The 16,962-nt window shown below is 39.2% G+C and overlaps 1 protein-coding gene across 2 annotated transcripts; it reads left to right on the top strand.

The window, feature by feature from the left end:
* Positions 1 to 6,157: 6,157 nt before the first annotated feature.
* On the top strand, positions 6,158 to 16,568 carry rab4a (RAB4a, member RAS oncogene family). Of its 2 annotated transcripts, XM_085452486.1 has the most exons (9): positions 6,158 to 6,374; positions 7,900 to 7,950; positions 8,437 to 8,517; positions 10,535 to 10,649; positions 11,312 to 11,374; positions 11,554 to 11,708; positions 11,835 to 11,930; positions 12,249 to 12,394; positions 13,690 to 16,568. In XM_085452486.1, the coding sequence occupies exons 2-8, from the start codon at positions 7,917 to 7,919 to the stop codon at positions 12,362 to 12,364; spliced, it is 660 nt and encodes a 219-aa protein (XP_085308612.1). In that variant the 5' UTR covers positions 6,158 to 6,374; positions 7,900 to 7,916; the 3' UTR covers positions 12,365 to 12,394; positions 13,690 to 16,568. The 2 variants fall into 2 exon arrangements, with proteins under 2 accessions (XP_085308612.1, XP_085308613.1); XM_085452487.1 differs by lacking the exon at positions 7,900 to 7,950 and having other exon boundaries at positions 6,160 to 6,374.
* The last annotated feature ends 394 nt before the right edge of the window (positions 16,569 to 16,962 follow it).

Here is a 16,962-nt window from a genome sequence, read left to right as displayed (position 1 = left end):
ACAGTGCCATCTTACCATGCCAAAAGTCAGCCAGCAGTGCCGGCTTGACACCAGATCCAGGCAAGACCCGTCTGCTATGTGGGATGACTTGTTCTTTTGGCATTTTAGTTGTGGATTATGTTTGGACTGTGTCTCTTGCCCTTTCAGTATTGTTTCCTTGTGCTTCTAAGTGTCCCTTTGTTTCTTTTTAGGTTATGTAGTATGGGTTAGAGATATTTTGTATGTTGTTTTTGTTTAATAAATCCGCCTTTTGGATTATTCCCTGATGTGCCTGAGTTCTGTTATTTAGTGTCACTTTGAAAGGACACACATCCAGCATTGACATATAATTGTTCTTTCAATTTTTGATAAAGATTACAGTGAATTGAGATGTAACTTGGCCCAGAGGTACGGTAGGACGCCCAGAGTAAGAAAGTGTTGAAAGTTGGACCTCAACTATTATGGATGATTTTTAATGAATTTTTGAAATTTCCATAATTGTAGTGTATTGGCTGTATTGAATTGCATATAAATGTCCTTTAATTTCTGAGGAATTTTACAGTGAATCTGGATGAAACCTGGCACACAGGTACAGTAGGTGTCCCAGAGAAGGAATGTGTTGAAAGTTGGACATCAACTACTCAGGATGATTTTTAATGAATTTTTGAAAATTGACACAATTGTAGTGCATTGGCTGTATTAGATTGAATAAATGTTTCCATTAATTTCTGAGGAATTCTACAGTAAATCTGGATGAAACTTGGCACACAGGTACAGTAGGTGTCCCAGAGGGGGGATGTGTTGAAAGTTGGACATCAACTACTCAGGATGATTTTTAATGAATTTTCGAAAATTGACATAATTATAGTGTATTGGCTGTATTGCATTGAATACCAGTACCCTTTAATTTCTGAGGAATTCTACAGTAAATCTGGCTGAAACTTGGCACACAGGTACAGTAGGTGTCCCAGAGGAGGGATGTGTTGAAAGTTGGACATCAACTACTCAGGATGATTTTTAATGAATTTTTGAAAATTGACATAATTCTATTGTATTGACTGTATTGAATTGAATAAAGTACCCTTTAATTTCTGAGGAATTCTACAGTAAATCTGGATGAAACTTGGCACACAGGTACAGTAGGTGTCCCAGAGGGGGGATGTGTTGAAAGTTGGACATCAACTACTCAGGATGATTTTTAATGAATTTTTGAAAATTGACACAATTGTAGTGCATTGGCTGTATTAGATTGAATAAATGTTTCCATTAATTTCTGAGGAATTCTACAGTAAATCTGGATGAAACTTGGCACACAGGTACAGTAGGTGTCCCAGAGGGGGAATTTGTTGAAAGTTGGACATCAACTACTCAGGATGATTTTTAATGAATTTCTGAAAATTGACATAATTCTATTGTATTGACTGTATTGCATTGAATACAAGTACCCTTTAATTTCTGAGGAATTCTACAGTAAATCTGGGTGAAACCTGGCACACAGGTACAGTAGGTGTCCCAGAGGGGGGATGTGTTGAAAGTTGGACCTCAACTACTCAGGATAATTTTTAATGAATTTCTGACATTTCCATAATTGTATTGACTGTATCGGGCATCGCGCGCGTGCACGTGTGCGCGGGTATAGGCTTTCAATCGGCACATAAAGCGAAAAGGCGCTACCGTAAAGACTGGTAGGCGCAAGGAAATTTATGCGGCGGATAGGAGGCGGCTGGCTTGACCGCGGCTCACAAATGACGGCTCACTTTACCGCGGTATAATAACGTTACAGGCTATGCCAGGCTTTGGCCCACATCAGTCTAAAATTGTATGTAACAACGAATAACGTGTTTTGGAAACTAACTGCACGACAGGCAGCACTATTAGTTTTCTCAGTCTCCCAGAGTAGCATTTCTAATTTTGATTGAAACTGTAAGAGAAAACGGCAGCTTTGAGCAAGCCAGGATATTAGTTTACAGAGGCTGGTAAAATTATATGTCTAACATTAAAATGTTGGTGACACAATAATTTCATCCTAATGGTACTGACATATTCATAGGGTTAATTTTTGAGACAAAATGTCATGAGGTAGTCATGATTTTGCAAATATCCACCTTGTAGTGCAGTTTCCACAAATTGTTTTAAAAATGCACTCACCCTACAACCATTACTGATGAGTCAAGATCTGCACAAATTGACAGAAACACTGAAGCAGCTCCACATTTTATTCTTATTGTCATGTATGTCCTATTTGTCAGGTGACAGAAGAACCAACACAAAGCTCAGAGAGCAATGGTGATACAAGATCACAGGTGAAATTGGATGATGACTTGTTGGTTCATTACTGTATTTGAAGCACATGTGTGACTGCATGTATTTGGAATGTCTCACTGTTATTTATCAGGTGACAGAGGCAGCTCTGCCATGTTGTAGCTCAGACAGAGGTGAAGAGGCAAGGTCACAGGTGACTGACTGATGATTTGGTGCTATAGATTAAATAGTATTTATTATCATGACAATTGTTAGGCTGCTGATGTAAACTGATTCATTAGTGTATACTTGACAAAGAATCTGAATTGACATGTCTCACTTTTTATATGGCACGAATCAATGTGTTATTTTATCAGGTGGCAATATGTCCTAGTGCAGTCAGAGGGGAAGAGCCAGGGCCAAAGGTGAGGCACATCAAGCACAGAATAATAATTGTAATCTGAGGATAAAACGCATGTACTGAGGCTGAAAGAAGCTTCAGTGCTCTCAGAAGACTAAAAAGATGGCTAAGGTTAACAATGACTCAAATGAGATTAAACAATGCTGCTGTATGCCATGTCCACCAGGAGAGACTGGACAGTATAGATGTAAAACAAATATGCCAGCAGTTTATCTCAGTTAACGAGAGGAGCAGGCATGTGTTTGGCTCCTTCACATAGTGGACATTGAGTTGTTGTGTGGGACACCAGTAGTATTAATGTCTGTTGCTGTAACAGTAGTTCATGTTTAGAATAGAAAATCTCAGCTCACTGATTTGATCGGGGCAATAGTGCCTAAAATGTTGCATAATTTTGCTGAGAGATCTTTTACTTTGTGGTAATCTTAGATGAGTAGTTTTATGGACAAAAACCACCAGGTCATTCAGTGTTCCCTTAGTGTCAAAGTATAACAGATGTTGGTGTACTATAACTGAAGTAATGATGTTAAGTCCTTAAAGTCATATTCTTTTATTGTCATGACTGTATTTGAAGATATTTTTATTTTTGTATGATACCTGATTTATATGGATTATGGCTGAAGTAAACTAAAGCCTAAAATACTTAGTCAGTCATTTGTTTAATAATTCAACTATGAATTGTGATTTTAAATGGTTTAAAAGCATGTAGAATAGCATATGTAGGCAAGTATATTTCTCCTCTTTTTATTAAGAAGCAAAAACAAAAAGGAAAAAAAAAGAAACAGGGCAGAGTTCGGTGGTTGAATCATCCGTCCCTACCAATGCCAAAACCAAATCTATGCCCTTGGATACAACTTTTGCTTTTTCAATAGGAAGAGGGCCATGTGACACATCAAACTTAGTGGTAATGTCACAAGAAAAACAATGGTGTGCTTGGTTTCAACGTAACTTTATTCTTTCATGAGTTATTTACAAGTTTCTGACCACTTATAAAATGTGTTCAATGTGCTGCCCATTGTGTTGGATTGTCAGTGCAACCCTCTTCTCCCACTCTTCACACACTGATAGCAACACCACAGGAGAAATGCCAGCACAGGCATCCAGTATCCATAGTTTTAGGTGCTGCACATCTCGTATCTTCACACCATAGAGAATTGCCTTCAGATGATCCCAAAGATAAAAGTCTAAGGGGGTCAGATCGGGAGACCTTGGGGGCCATTCAACTGGCCGACAACGACCAATCCACTTTCCAGGAAACTGTTCCTCTAGGAATGCTCCGACCTGGCACCCATAATGGGGTGGTGCACCATCTTGCTGGAAAAACTCAGGGAACGTGCCAGCTTCAGTGCATAAAGAGGGAAACAAATCATCATGTAACAATTTCAAATATCCAGTGGCCTTGAGGTTTCCATTGAGGAATTAGTTGTACCAACTAATGCCACTCTCCAGTGACATGCGGTGAGTGCTACGCTGTGGGCTTTTGCTGAATGAAGCTAGGACAGCCACTGATGCTTCTTCATTAGTGACAGTTTTCTTGCGTCCACATTTTGGCAAATCCAACACTAAACCAGTTTCATGAAACTTTGCAAGCAGTTTGCTAACTGTAGCATGGGAGATTGGTGGTCTCGTAGGGTGTCTTGCATTGAAATCTGCTGCAATGACCCGGTTACTGCGTTCACCAGATATCAACACAATTTCAATCCGCTCCTCATGTGTTAACCTCTTCGACATGTCAATGGCTGTGAACAAAAAGAAACTTGTAAATAACTCATGAAAGAATAAAGTTACGTTGAAACCAAGCACACCATTGTTTTTCTTGTGACATTACCACTAAGTTTGATGTGTCACATGGCCCTCTTCCTATTGAAAAAACGAAAGTTGTATCCAAGATGGCTGACTTCTAAATGGCCACCATGGTCACCACCCATCTTGATGAGTTTGCCCCCTCACATATACTAATGTGCCACAAACAGGACTTTAATATCACCAACCATTCCCATGTTATTACGGTGTATATAAATGGCCCACCCTGTACATATTATTTTTATGTCACTCTTTTCACTTACTTTAAAAAAAATCTTTAACATAATTTTTTATTATGTTATTTTATTATTGTTGAAAGTAAAAAAATTCTCTACATCAAATTATAAGAGCTCCAACATGGGCATGTTACTTTTACTTTGGAATGCCTGTCTGATATAAGAAGAGTTTCTTTTTTGGGGTTTATAAAAACTCATTTTTGGGTTTATAAAAACTCAAAACATTTACTGTCATGCAATATCATGTCTTGTTTTACCAAAGATGTGATAACATAACAGCAATATAAATTTATTATTATATAAACATGTATAAAATTACTAGTGTTAAACATTGTCTTGACTTCTGTGTCACCCCCCCCCCCCCCCCCCCCCCCATGAGTACTATTTTTATTTAGAGCAGAAACTACTCTGTGCATTCAGAACAGTGAGGGGAATCCTGAATCTGTCTGACATTGAAGCTGTAACTAATGGCTGTGAGAGGTTTTGGAAGTTTTTCCATGTTAAGATTGCTCACATTAGATCAATTTTTTTCCCTTTCCTGATACTTCGTTAAGCAGTCCAATGGTCAGGAACACTCTTGAGGGACTTCATATGGTTTCTGTTGCTAGACTAGGTGAAATTGTAAATCATATGAAACCCTCAGTTAGTTTTGTGGTCTAATTTCTGCTTTTTTCTGCTTAACCATTTTGCTCTTAGTCTCAAGAGCAAAATAAATCAATCTTCCACAGATTGATTTATTTAATTATTTTTGTATTGTTGCATTGTTAACTTACGTTGTGTACTATGCTTGCAGGTGCAAAGCACTTTCAGATAATACACTTGCATTTATATAATGCTTTTCTAGTCTTATTGATGATTCAAAACACTTTCAACTACACATTTATGCAGGACTTTATTCTATAAACTTCAACTACCTTACATCCGTGATCTGTTTAGAATCACCAGTGCACGAACATGCATGTCTTCAGAGTAAGGGAAGAAGCTGGAGTACCCAAAGAAAAATATGTGAACTCCACACAGCTAAGCCCAAACCAGGATTTAAGCCAGCTGTGAGGCAACAGTGCATCTTCACTTGGGAGTGAAGAGATTTGGGACAGGAGTGATGGGAACACATATAGTTTTACCTTTACCACTGTCCCATTAATAATGCACACAGGTATGACATTTTCCTTGATTTGACCTACACTGGTGGATTTAAAGTTAATTTCAGTCGGGACAGGTCAAATTTGATTGGAGCAGTCTCAGTGTACAGAAATATGTAGCACATAAATTTTAAAAAATATTTATTTTTTAAGTTTTAGGATCCCTAAAACATAAAAAATTAATATTTTTTATACCTTAGGAAAAGTCATCCAATTTCAAAATAAAATAATTAATATTTATTCGTTTAGTCACATGTAAAAATTGACCCAAACAGCAGTCTGTGTCAAAAGTCTCAAGCAGACACAGCGCCACCCTGCGGCTGCCTGAAGACTTTACAGTGATCCAACGGTTCTTCGGTTAGGAGCACAGACGGCTTTTATTTTGAAACAAACCGCGTACGGGAAGTCGGAGGGGAAAATCAGCTGGACTCCGCGGAAATCACCAACAGGAGTATTTTCCTTTTATTTAGCTAGCTAACCATCTGTCAACTCCCATTTCTCCCTCCCTTCTTTATTGCTGTCAAACCGCCACACTGGCGATGTCGGAGTCGTACGGTAAGATAGCACTTTTGACCTGTGGCCACCGTTATCATCCTCCCGTAGCCTCAGAGATGGGATGGGGCAGGTGTGCCCAGAGAGCTTTTTCTCATCGTAAACAGATAGCTGACAGGCTAACCGAGCCGCCGCTGAAGGCTGCTGGCCTTAAAAGTTGCCTCGTCAGCGTAAGGAAACCCACAAAGGCTGTACAGCAGAGTTTAGTGTCGCCGTGTGCAAAAAACGTACCCACGGTACAAGGTTACAAAGCTCCCCGGAGGGTATCGTAAAAGACAAGGGAAGCTGACACCTGGCTGGGGCTTGGTGCAGCTGTAATATCTGACTGAGCTGCAACATTACAGTCATATATGAGGCATTGTTTTCTTAGCTTGACCATTTTACACCAAAATAATGATTATTTTGCTAGTTTAGTGGTTTAATAGTGGAGAAATTCCTCCGCTGCACAGAACAGCTGACTGTAGTTTTTGTTTGCCTACATCAAAGCCTCCACAATATTTTCTTTGTGAGGGGGGGGTACTTAATTTTTTGTTTCTTTTTCATTAGGATGATACCTATATCAATATTTGAAAGCTATAAAATCAAGCAAGTAAAGCCATGCGCTGTTTGTTGTTAAACATCAGTTTATTATGGCCAAAGCATCACAGTATTGTGCAGCATATGCTTGAGCCTGACTGATAAATTGATTTTGGGAGCCGATGTGCACAGTTTGTCACAGTTATATATCTGAAACCCATTTAGAACACCTGCCAAGAAAATTAAAGACAAAAATCAAATTTCTAGTTTACTACTCTTAAAATCATTCTGTAATCCACAATTTAGTCTGTGCTGGACTGTGGTGATGTGGTGATATGATTTGTCTGCACCTTGATTTTTGCATTGTATTTTATCACAGGTGATTCTTTTCTGTCTCGTATGAAAAAATGTACTTGTCCTCTTTAGCTATAATAATACTACAGGAGTATATGCTGGTAAATGTGGGTGTTTGCAAGGCTACTGCAGAGATTACTGGATTTACTGGACTTCATAACAGTGACGGTAACTCTCACCACTCAAGTGGGGGGAAAACTACATTTAAATGAGCTACAAAATATATGAAGCTACAGTTTCTGATTTCTCTAGAATATTTTGAAAGGTCATGTTTACGGAACTTGAGCCACACCCTCATTTGTTTATATTTTGCAAGGAAAATAAGAAATAGGTGCAGCACTTTCTTTGAAACATGCAAAAATATATGGAAATACAGAATATAAGGCAAAAACAGAGTTTGTAATGAGTGTGAAAGTCAGGATTTGGTATTCTTCAGCACAGCCTGAACTCTGTTAGACAGGTTTTTGTAATTTCTTTAAGTAGTCTTCAGGAATAGTTCACTGGACTTCTCAAAGGACATTCAAAGCTCTTCATTGGATTTTGACTGCCTTTATTTCTGATTTCTATCAGGATGATCCCAAACTGCCACTGAGTTTCACTCCAGTTCTTGTGTAATTTGGCATACCTCAACCTTTTCTCCCTGTTTCCTTTCCTTAAGAACAACTGAGTTTGTAGATGGATCAACTGAAGGATGAGTTTTATCTCTCAGGTCAAGTTATTACAGTTCACTAAAACTAAACTAAAAAAATAAAACTGTTTTTTAAAGATGGACTAACTGACATGACATTGACTAATTAAACTAAACTTATTTAGTTTGTTGTCACATGTAGCTTCATTAGGCCTTGGTACATTTGGTTATTAAGGCTTGGAATGACTGTGAGCTAACTGCCTGTGTTTGTATTATAATATCTGTTCTGAACCCCTGAAAAGCACAACCCAGATTACAATAAATAAGAAAGCTAGCACTGAAGCTAAACACTAAAATGAAACGAGCAAACTCACTGTGGAAATGAAACTAAATTGACAAGAAAAACGAGCTGGATATACCAAACTAAGACTACAGTAACTGAGCTTTTCCCACATTTTTCTTGTAATTTCCTGTCGTTTTAGCTACCGTCTATAGCAACTAGTTTCATATAGTCTGATAATAATAGCCCAACTGATGTAATGTGTGTCCTTGCTTTTCCCTTTGCAGATTTCCTCTTTAAATTCCTGGTGATTGGGAATGCTGGAACGGGAAAATCCTGTCTTCTGCACCAGTTCATAGAGAAGAGGTGTAAGTCTGAAAGATCCATTACACTCCTGACTGTTTACTGCAAACTACAGCACTACATCAGGGAATTTCTTCAGGCAAATGAGACAGTAAATATGCCAGTAATTTCCACATGTTAAAGATTCCTAGGATGGAAATCAAGATTTCAACATTTTAAGTCAATATTTCATGAGTGAAATAAGCAGTGAAATTAATGGATATGACTGCATTCTTAATCCATGGATTTAACTGTGTGCATTTATACTTGCATTCTGAGTTTTATAGGCAAAACTAAGAAATCTGTCCTGTTAACTTTGGGTTAAAGCTAAGCTTCTCAGAGCTGACACGCTGGAAAGGGGGTTGTGTTAGATAAGAAAAGCATTTACATTTCTAATATTGTTGAGGATGATCCACTGTAATGACAAAACTATTTGCTCGTCCACCTTCACACTCATATAAACTTGAGTCTCATCCCATTCTTAATCCATTGCGTTTAATATGTCAGCCCACCCTTTGCAGCTATAACAGCTCCAGATCTCTTCCACAAGATCTAGGTGTGTGTTCATGGGAATTTCTGATCATTCTCCCAGAAGTGCATTTGTGAAGTCAGACACTTATGTGGTTTGAGGAGGCCTGGCTTGCAGTCTCTGCTCTAATTCATCCTAAAGGTGCTCTGTTGGGTTGAGGTCAGGACTCTACAGGCCAGTCAAATGCTTCCATGCCAAACTTAATCATTTATGGACCTTACTTTGTAAGTAAACATGTGCAGTCATGTTGGAGCAGGAAGGGGCTATCCCCAAACTGTTTCCACAAAATAGGGATCATGAAATGGTCCAAAGTGTCTTGATATGCTGAAGCATTAAGAGTTTGCAGTCAGACAAGTGCTGTTCTCTTGGCAACCACCAAACTCATACTTGTCCACTGCTCTAGTGTCCAGTGGCAGTGTGCTCTTTACACCACTACAACCGACGCTTTAAGTTGTGTTTGGTGATGCATCGCTTGGATTCAGCTGTGTGGCCATGAAGCTATCTATGCACTGTCCTTGAGCTGATCTAAAGGCCACATGTAGTTTGGAGGTCTGCAGTGATTGACAAAATTGACTTTTTTATTTCTAGACACTGTGTGTGTGAGTTGCTGTCGTTCTTAAATGCTTCCACTTTGTTATAATACAACTAACAGTTGACTGTGTAAAATTTAGTAGTGAGAAAATTTCAGACTGGACTTGTTGGGCAGGTGGCATCCTATCACAGTACCACGCTGGAATTCAGTGAGCTCCTGAGATCAACCCATTTTTACAAATGTGTGTAGAAGCAGTCTGCAGGCATAGGTGCTTGATATTTATACACCAGTGGGATTTGAAATGACTGAAACACCTACATTCAATGATTGTGATGGGGGAGTGAATGCTATCGGCAATATAGTGTATGTGAAATTTGCCAGTCTGAGCCAATCTGATATATTGACATGTGGTCAATTTCCCCTTGTTTTTCTTCAGAATGACTTTCCAGTTCAAACATGTAGAGCTCAAATACTCCAGTGTCAACTTGCCATTGTGTAAAGTAGAGCAGTGTTAGTGTGTGAGCAGAGTCAGAGGTGAACCGATTTACTGGAACTGCACAGCAGCAGGGGAGGAGTGAGTGTCAGTAGAGATTGGAATGAAATTTCATATTCACAGATGCGAAAGGAGGCAAAAGTGTGAGTGACATCAAGCTACATCACATTTTACACCAGGTTGAACCACATTTTAAGGCATGAAGGGATACATTTATGAAAAAACAACTTCTAAATGTGTGATTTTTATGATTGGTTCTGTTTTTTAAGGGTGAAACCAAAACCTACAACCAGACTTCAGGAGAAAAACTTCAAAGAAAATCATTGTCTCATCTACACATGCTGAAATTGGCTTATTTTTCATTGAAGTGCAGAAGCAACAGTTGTTTTCCTTACAGCCACACAGTGATAATCATATCATCCCTATTAATCCCCCTTATTTAATAATATTAATGCATTTACATGTTTTATGTATTTTTTTTTTTTCTAGTCAAGGATGAATCTAACCACACAATCGGAGTCGAGTTTGGCTCTAAGATCATCAGCGTGGTCAACAAAATGGTCAAGCTTCAGATTTGGGACACCGCAGGACAAGAGAGGTTCAGGTAGGAAAAAAGCCCAACGTGAATATGCACTTGGCACACAAGTCATCTCTGTTATGCTGCAGACATTCAGCTAGCAGTACTATAGCTTAAAGACCAGAGTAACAGACACGGGAGTTTTGGAAGGTAACGGAGAGCTCAAAAAGCTGTTATTAAACTCGGCTGCCTAATTGATGTCCTGAGTAAAACAGGAATAGTTTTGTTGCTTCTGATTATTTTATTTATTCAATTTTCTGCTATAGCTGCTATAACAATTTAAGGCGAATCTGGTGAAGATATTTTCCAGAATTGCTTTTTTTTTTTTTTGAGGTAGCACACGCCAGGAATTGGTTCTGTTGTTTTGTCCTGGCTAAATGCAGCTGTCTGAACAGAGGGTGCACTGAGCAGCAAACATGACACCCACTCACTAGTGATGCATGCCCCAGACGGTTAGGTCTGTCTGTGCATTGCCACAATCCAGCTCACGTGGACTGTAGAGCTAGCAAGTTAAAGACCAACCTGATTAAACTGCAGCAGACATTTAAGTAGGTCTCTACAAAGTTCAGGAGTTAAATGGTTTTTCACGCATGCATTGATGTTTTTTCTTTTCTTCAGGGGGAATGTATTGTATACTTCCTGATTGTTCTCAATGTATGTCTACTAATCTGTGTGTGTCTGTGTGTTAGGTCTGTGACCAGGAGCTACTACAGAGGAGCAGCAGGAGCCCTGCTGGTCTATGACATCACCAGGTATCACACAATGTGATGCTAGGCTTTTCACATTTCTCTAATTTGTTCCTCCTCCTCTCCTCTCTCCACCCTCTTGCCTAAGACTAAAAGGAATTGAGGATGCACAAACTGAGAAATATGATAGGCTCTGTGTTTCAAGCCTCTAATTTATTTTTGTTTTCTATTATTTTTTGTTGCAGTCGAGAGACGTACAACGCTCTGACCACATGGCTGAGTGACGCGAGGATGCTGGCGAGTCAGAACATCGTCATAATCCTGTGTGGGAACAAGAAGGACCTGGATGCTGACAGGGAGGTCACCTTTCTGGAGGCTTCCCGCTTCGCTCAGGAGAACGGTAAGACCAGCAGCTGATTATTGGGAACGATTCCTGTTGTTGTTGTTAGATGTGTAGACCATCAACTTCAAAGAATTATTGAATTGTTATTTATTATAATGTGTTCATTGTAAACTGATGTAACAGAACTGATGTTCCTGGAAACCAGCGCTCTAACAGGGGAGAACGTCGAAGAGGCCTTTGTCCAGTGTGCTCGGAAAATCCTCAACAAGATAGAGTCAGGTATGAGCTGTAGTCAACACCCTTACCTGTGTGTGCCCCAGCACTTATTCTGTCAAACCACATGATTCTGTATATCTCTTAACACCACTACCTCAGTCAGAAACAAAATATTTTTATATCATTCAGAAGCCCAGACAGCTAACCCATCAACTAGCTGGCCTACAGCATTGTTCCAGGAAGAATCGAACTTTAACAAAAGCCTTTTGCAAACTTATATAGATGATTAAAGCCTTTTCTTAACTGTCAGTAAACTAAGCACAATAGGTGTAAGTTGGTTATCTCGCTGACTGTTCACTCATGTGATCTCTTGTGTTTCAGGGGAGCTGGATCCAGAAAGGATGGGCTCAGGTATCCAATACGGCGACGCTGCTTTACGACAGCTTCGCTCTCCTCGTCGTGCTCAGCCACAGGGCACCCAAGAATGCGGCTGCTAGTGGACGTGTCCTGTAACACATACAGACGAGGTGAGGGGTCCTGAGTCTGTACTGTCTACACAGCATTAAAATGAAAAGGTGTCTGAGGGCTTTCAAATAAGGAGAACCTGTGTTTAGAAGCTGAAATTATGCCTTCTGCTCCCCGCAGTGTCTCTCAGATGTGCAGACTCAGTAATTCTATATTTAGTCAGTGCCCATTTTTGCTTCTGCGCACTTGATCCACCCATCATTTGAAAGGAAGCCTTCATTATGATTGTCCAAGACAGTAATCATGAAGGCTGTAATCATTAAATAGTGGCATAAAGTAAAAGGTGGATGTATGTTATTACCTACATATTACACAATAAGATGAACGTAGAAATTCTGGTGTCCATAACTATTTGCACCAGACTTTGGCTGCACTGATGCCTGATCGCTGATAGAAAGTCATTACACCACAGTTCCAGCTGCAGTCTGACAGTTTTCCCTGTTTACATGTCAGATTATTGCTTTTGCCTAGATATTATTATTATTGTTGTTGTTGTTGTTATTGTTATTGTTGTTGTTGTTGTTATTATTATTAGCATCAGAACACTATGAAGCAGTTTTGCTGATTCCTACATGAAGTCCAGTAAGCACTCCTCAGGGCGCTAAAAACCAGACCAGCGGCAGATATTTAAAATAGCTTGATTAATTGTGATGATCTCATCTATGACTCTCGAGTAAGTGGAAATGTTTAATGATTCAAGTTTTCTTGTTTTTTTTTTTTTTTTAATTCTCATTCCAGCACATGTATTTACATGAAGTGGAATTACAGTTTTTATTTTTGGTCCCTGTTCAGGCCAATGAGGATAAAACACATCAAGAGCGACAGAAACAAGAGCAAGAAGTATATTTACAGTGTAAATGACAAGTCAGTTTCCAAGTGTCAGATTGTGTGCGGTGGATTGTAGCTGAGGATCACCAGAGCTGAAGAGACTCCAGGGAGAAACGATCACTGAGTCTTGTGGTTCTGCTCTGCTGGGTCTTTAAAGTTACTGGAGCCTCTTTTTCTGGAACTGCTGGTGTTTTACAATGAGTCAAAAAATAATTTGAGAGAATAACCTTAATTCAATTTAGACGTAATGTGTTTTTTTTTTCAGTGGCAGATTCAATTTTTTTTGTAATAGCTAGTTGGTCAAAGCTCTGTAATTCTTTCTTGCTTCATAATGATGAGAGATGATTAAGATAACCTTTATTAACCTTTATTAGTCCCACAAGAGGGAAATTTGTTAATTACTGGGTGGACAGCCTGATATTGATAAGCTTTTGTATATTTCTGCAACATCTGTGTGTTTTATATGCAGGTTTGTGAAGACCAGGAGAAAAACAGCCATGTGAGACCTGATAACGTGGGGTTCAGATCGCTACGCTGGTGACTTCTCCCCGACCTTTGACCCCTAACCTTTGCACGGACCCCTCAGAACCTTGTTGCCATGCAGATAGCTCAAAAGACTTCCCTGTCACGCCCCCTCCCAGAACTTAAAGATCTCCAAGGTAACCAGAGATCAGCCAACAGTCTGCTCTTCTATTGGACCAAACTGTCCCTCCAACCAAGACCACCCCCAACACTTCTCTCGTCCACACACCTGCCAACCCAGATTACCACATTTTAGATTTCCCAGTCGACCCTCCAGCTACTTAAACAGACATACTAAATACAGATTTTTGGAGCAAGCTCCACAGACCTTTAGATTGAGCTAAACTAACTGCCCCCTGGCTCCAGTTTGATACTTAGTGCACTGATGCGTGGTCTTGATTTTCTCAGAAAAAAAAATTTCTCGTCTTGTGGAAATATTCCTTCGACCACATGCTAATTTAAGTCCCTTCCTTTCCACAGGTCTTCTGCTTCTCTTGCTCTAATTATCTGCTAACTCCATGCTTGCATTTGCAAACACACCACTAACAGTATCCTGTGTAGCTGTGCAGTTTGCACTTCTTGTGTGCCACCTCCACTCCCTTTCTTCACCTGATATCACTGTTTGTATTCTTCTTAAAATATCCAGACCATCATTGCAACTGAATAATTATGCATAGGATGTGATGTCATGGGTTTGATGTCACAGGAGGAAAAAAAGATGAGGTTGTGGTGGATGAATGGCTCAAATCTGAGTGTTGAAGTGGATGGGATGAGAATTGGCACCCTCAGATCAGACCCCAGGCTGTAAAAGGGTGAATTACCCGCTCTCAGCTGAGACTGAAGCAGATTAATCTACCTGTCCTCACCTGTGGCCACAAGCTGCGGGTGTTGAACTAAAGAATTAGTGGACGAACAATCCCCAGCTGTAGTGTATGGGGTCTGTTAGAGATAGAGTAAGGATCTCAGTCAGTAGAAACACTGCTCCTCCATGTTGAGGTGTTTGATGCATGTCCTATGGGCTGTTGTCAGACAAGCTGTTGAGATTGCATCTCTCAGCTGGACCATTAAAAACTGTGGATGCTGGGAACAGGGAGGTCTAGGCATCTCTGCTTACACTGCTGCTCTCATGGCCTTCAGCAGGAAATGAGTGGATGAGAAACACTTAATTTGTTTCTTTCAAGCAAAAGCAAACATGGAAATATTTGTACTTCCATGACCTGTTACATTTTCATTGTAAAAATGTGTTTTGAGAAAGGGGAAAAATACCGTATTTTATTAAAATTAGCAGAAACATGGATCTTTTCCTAAAACAGAGTCTTTAACGATGTTATTTCTCTATTAAAAAGCATGACTAATCAGTAACAGTGATGGTCCCAGGGCAACACCTTAATATTGATATGATATTGCAGGAAATACACACACACTTTTACATCCCCCTTTTTCTCTCCTCCTCTCCCCTAAAGCATCCCTGTACCTGTACAGTGTTTCTGTAAATAGTTTGACGCATGTTTTCTCAAACAAAATATCAGAGTATTTCATTATGAAGAGATATTACGTGTATATTATAATAGATATCATATTCAGCATCTGCTTCGTGCTCCACTGCATCATTATCATTTGAAGCAACTATACACTGGCAACTTGTAGCAGGATACTAGTGATGGGCAGTACTCAGTATTTTTATTTTTTTTGTTAAACAGGACAAGCTGATTCAGATTTTATTATGAATTATGAGGGGAAAGATTCTGAAACAAATTTTTATTTGTTGTTTTTGGGTTTTTTTTGACAAGCTCACAGATAATAAACAGAGGTAGCCTGACATGTTCTGTGTAGACACTGGGCTTTCATTTGTGTTAAATGAAGGTACATCTTTGAATTCACAAGTCAGCAACCGCAACTGACTAAAATGTTGGTGTAAAACTTTCTTTATCCAAAGTTTTCCACTCAAGTCTAATGACTGACCTGTCGTACATAAATGTTGCCTGTTTACATGAGTGCTGACTGCTGCCAGATGTGGGGTCATACTAACTTGTTGGTTTTTAAGTTTTAACGATGGTTTGAGGCTTATCCAGTGTGTGCTTTACTCCTTGTTATCTCCTGTTGTTAACTTTGACCGTGTTAAGTCGGAGGAAACGATTATGAGGCGTGTTTTGCATCAGAGCATTCACGCGTCGCATCAGCTCAGATATACTTTAGATCAGGGGTATCAAACCCATTTTACATTTTGGGCCACATATAGCTCAATTTGATATCAATTAGGTCAGACCAGTAAAACTATCGACTAATAACATATAGGCTTACAGTTGAAAAAATAAAGGTGTAAATTACAGGAAAACCACTGGCAGTTCATTACCTCCCAGTTATCTACTTATCATTTAATTAAAAAAACAGACATTTTCTGTTAACTTACGATAGGTTTTAATTTCTATAAGGAAGCATGGAAAAAAGGTTTTCTGTTATGTGATGGAATCTAACAATAATAAGAGAGTCCAAAGTTTATGCCCTTGTGAAGATTTCACATTTTCCAAAGCCATACGAGGGGCCTTCTCTGGCCCCCGGGCCATACGTTCACCTTCCCCGCTTTAGATGATATTAGCCATTTTAAAACGCGGATTTTGAATCAGACACTTCAAATGTTTCCCATCCTTCGGTGTTTGATATCTGATGGTGGCTTTGGTTGTTCTCTATCATGTGTTTTTCTCATCAGGTCATTTGTTTGTATTTATGTGTGTCCTTTTTTCCTGTCATTATGAATATCATAGATTTATAATTTATTATGTATGATAAATGCATATGTTTTTAAAATAAATACTACTACAAATCCAGCATTGTCTTCACTAAACGAGACTTTTTTACCTACAATCTTTGACCAAGCAGAAACCATTTCAATGAGCTCTGTGAGCTCTGATGGATGGAGTATAGTCAAACGTAAAATCAGAGGATTCCTTTTATTTGCAACAGTCATAGATTCAGTAAAGGGTCATTCAATATAAAATCAATCAAGTATGAAAAACGTTCCCACTTTGACAAACTTGTTTTGGATTTAATCTGAAATGTTGCAACAATGATATAGAACGTGTGAACACCAGTGAAGTTTCTCAGTTTCACAGCTGTAATGTACAGTACTGCATGTGCATATTTACTGCATTTCAATAGCAGTCCTCTAATCTTCTTGACCACTTATGGAACTTTAGATGTCTAGTGTCAATGTTGAAAAGCC

This window comes from Copadichromis virginalis, linkage group LG1 (genome assembly GCF_057382275.1).
Source record: "Copadichromis virginalis isolate Kocher_CV1m ecotype Utaka linkage group LG1, C_Virginalis_male_GT1.1, whole genome shotgun sequence".
Taxonomy (NCBI): Eukaryota; Metazoa; Chordata; class Actinopteri; order Cichliformes; family Cichlidae; genus Copadichromis; species Copadichromis virginalis.
This window is presented reverse-complemented; position numbering and strand designations above follow the sequence as displayed.

Excerpts from the sequence above, each read along its gene's own strand:
- rab4a (XM_085452486.1), top strand. The coding sequence starts at position 7,917 with ATGGATCAACTGAAGGATGAGTTTTATCTCTCAG. Across the intron at positions 11,375-11,553 it reads CTGGTCTATGACATCACCAG|TCGAGAGACGTACAACGCTC; the intron begins GTATCACACAAT and ends TTTTTGTTGCAG. Across the intron at positions 11,931-12,248 it reads CCTCAACAAGATAGAGTCAG|GGGAGCTGGATCCAGAAAGG; the intron begins GTATGAGCTGTA and ends CTTGTGTTTCAG.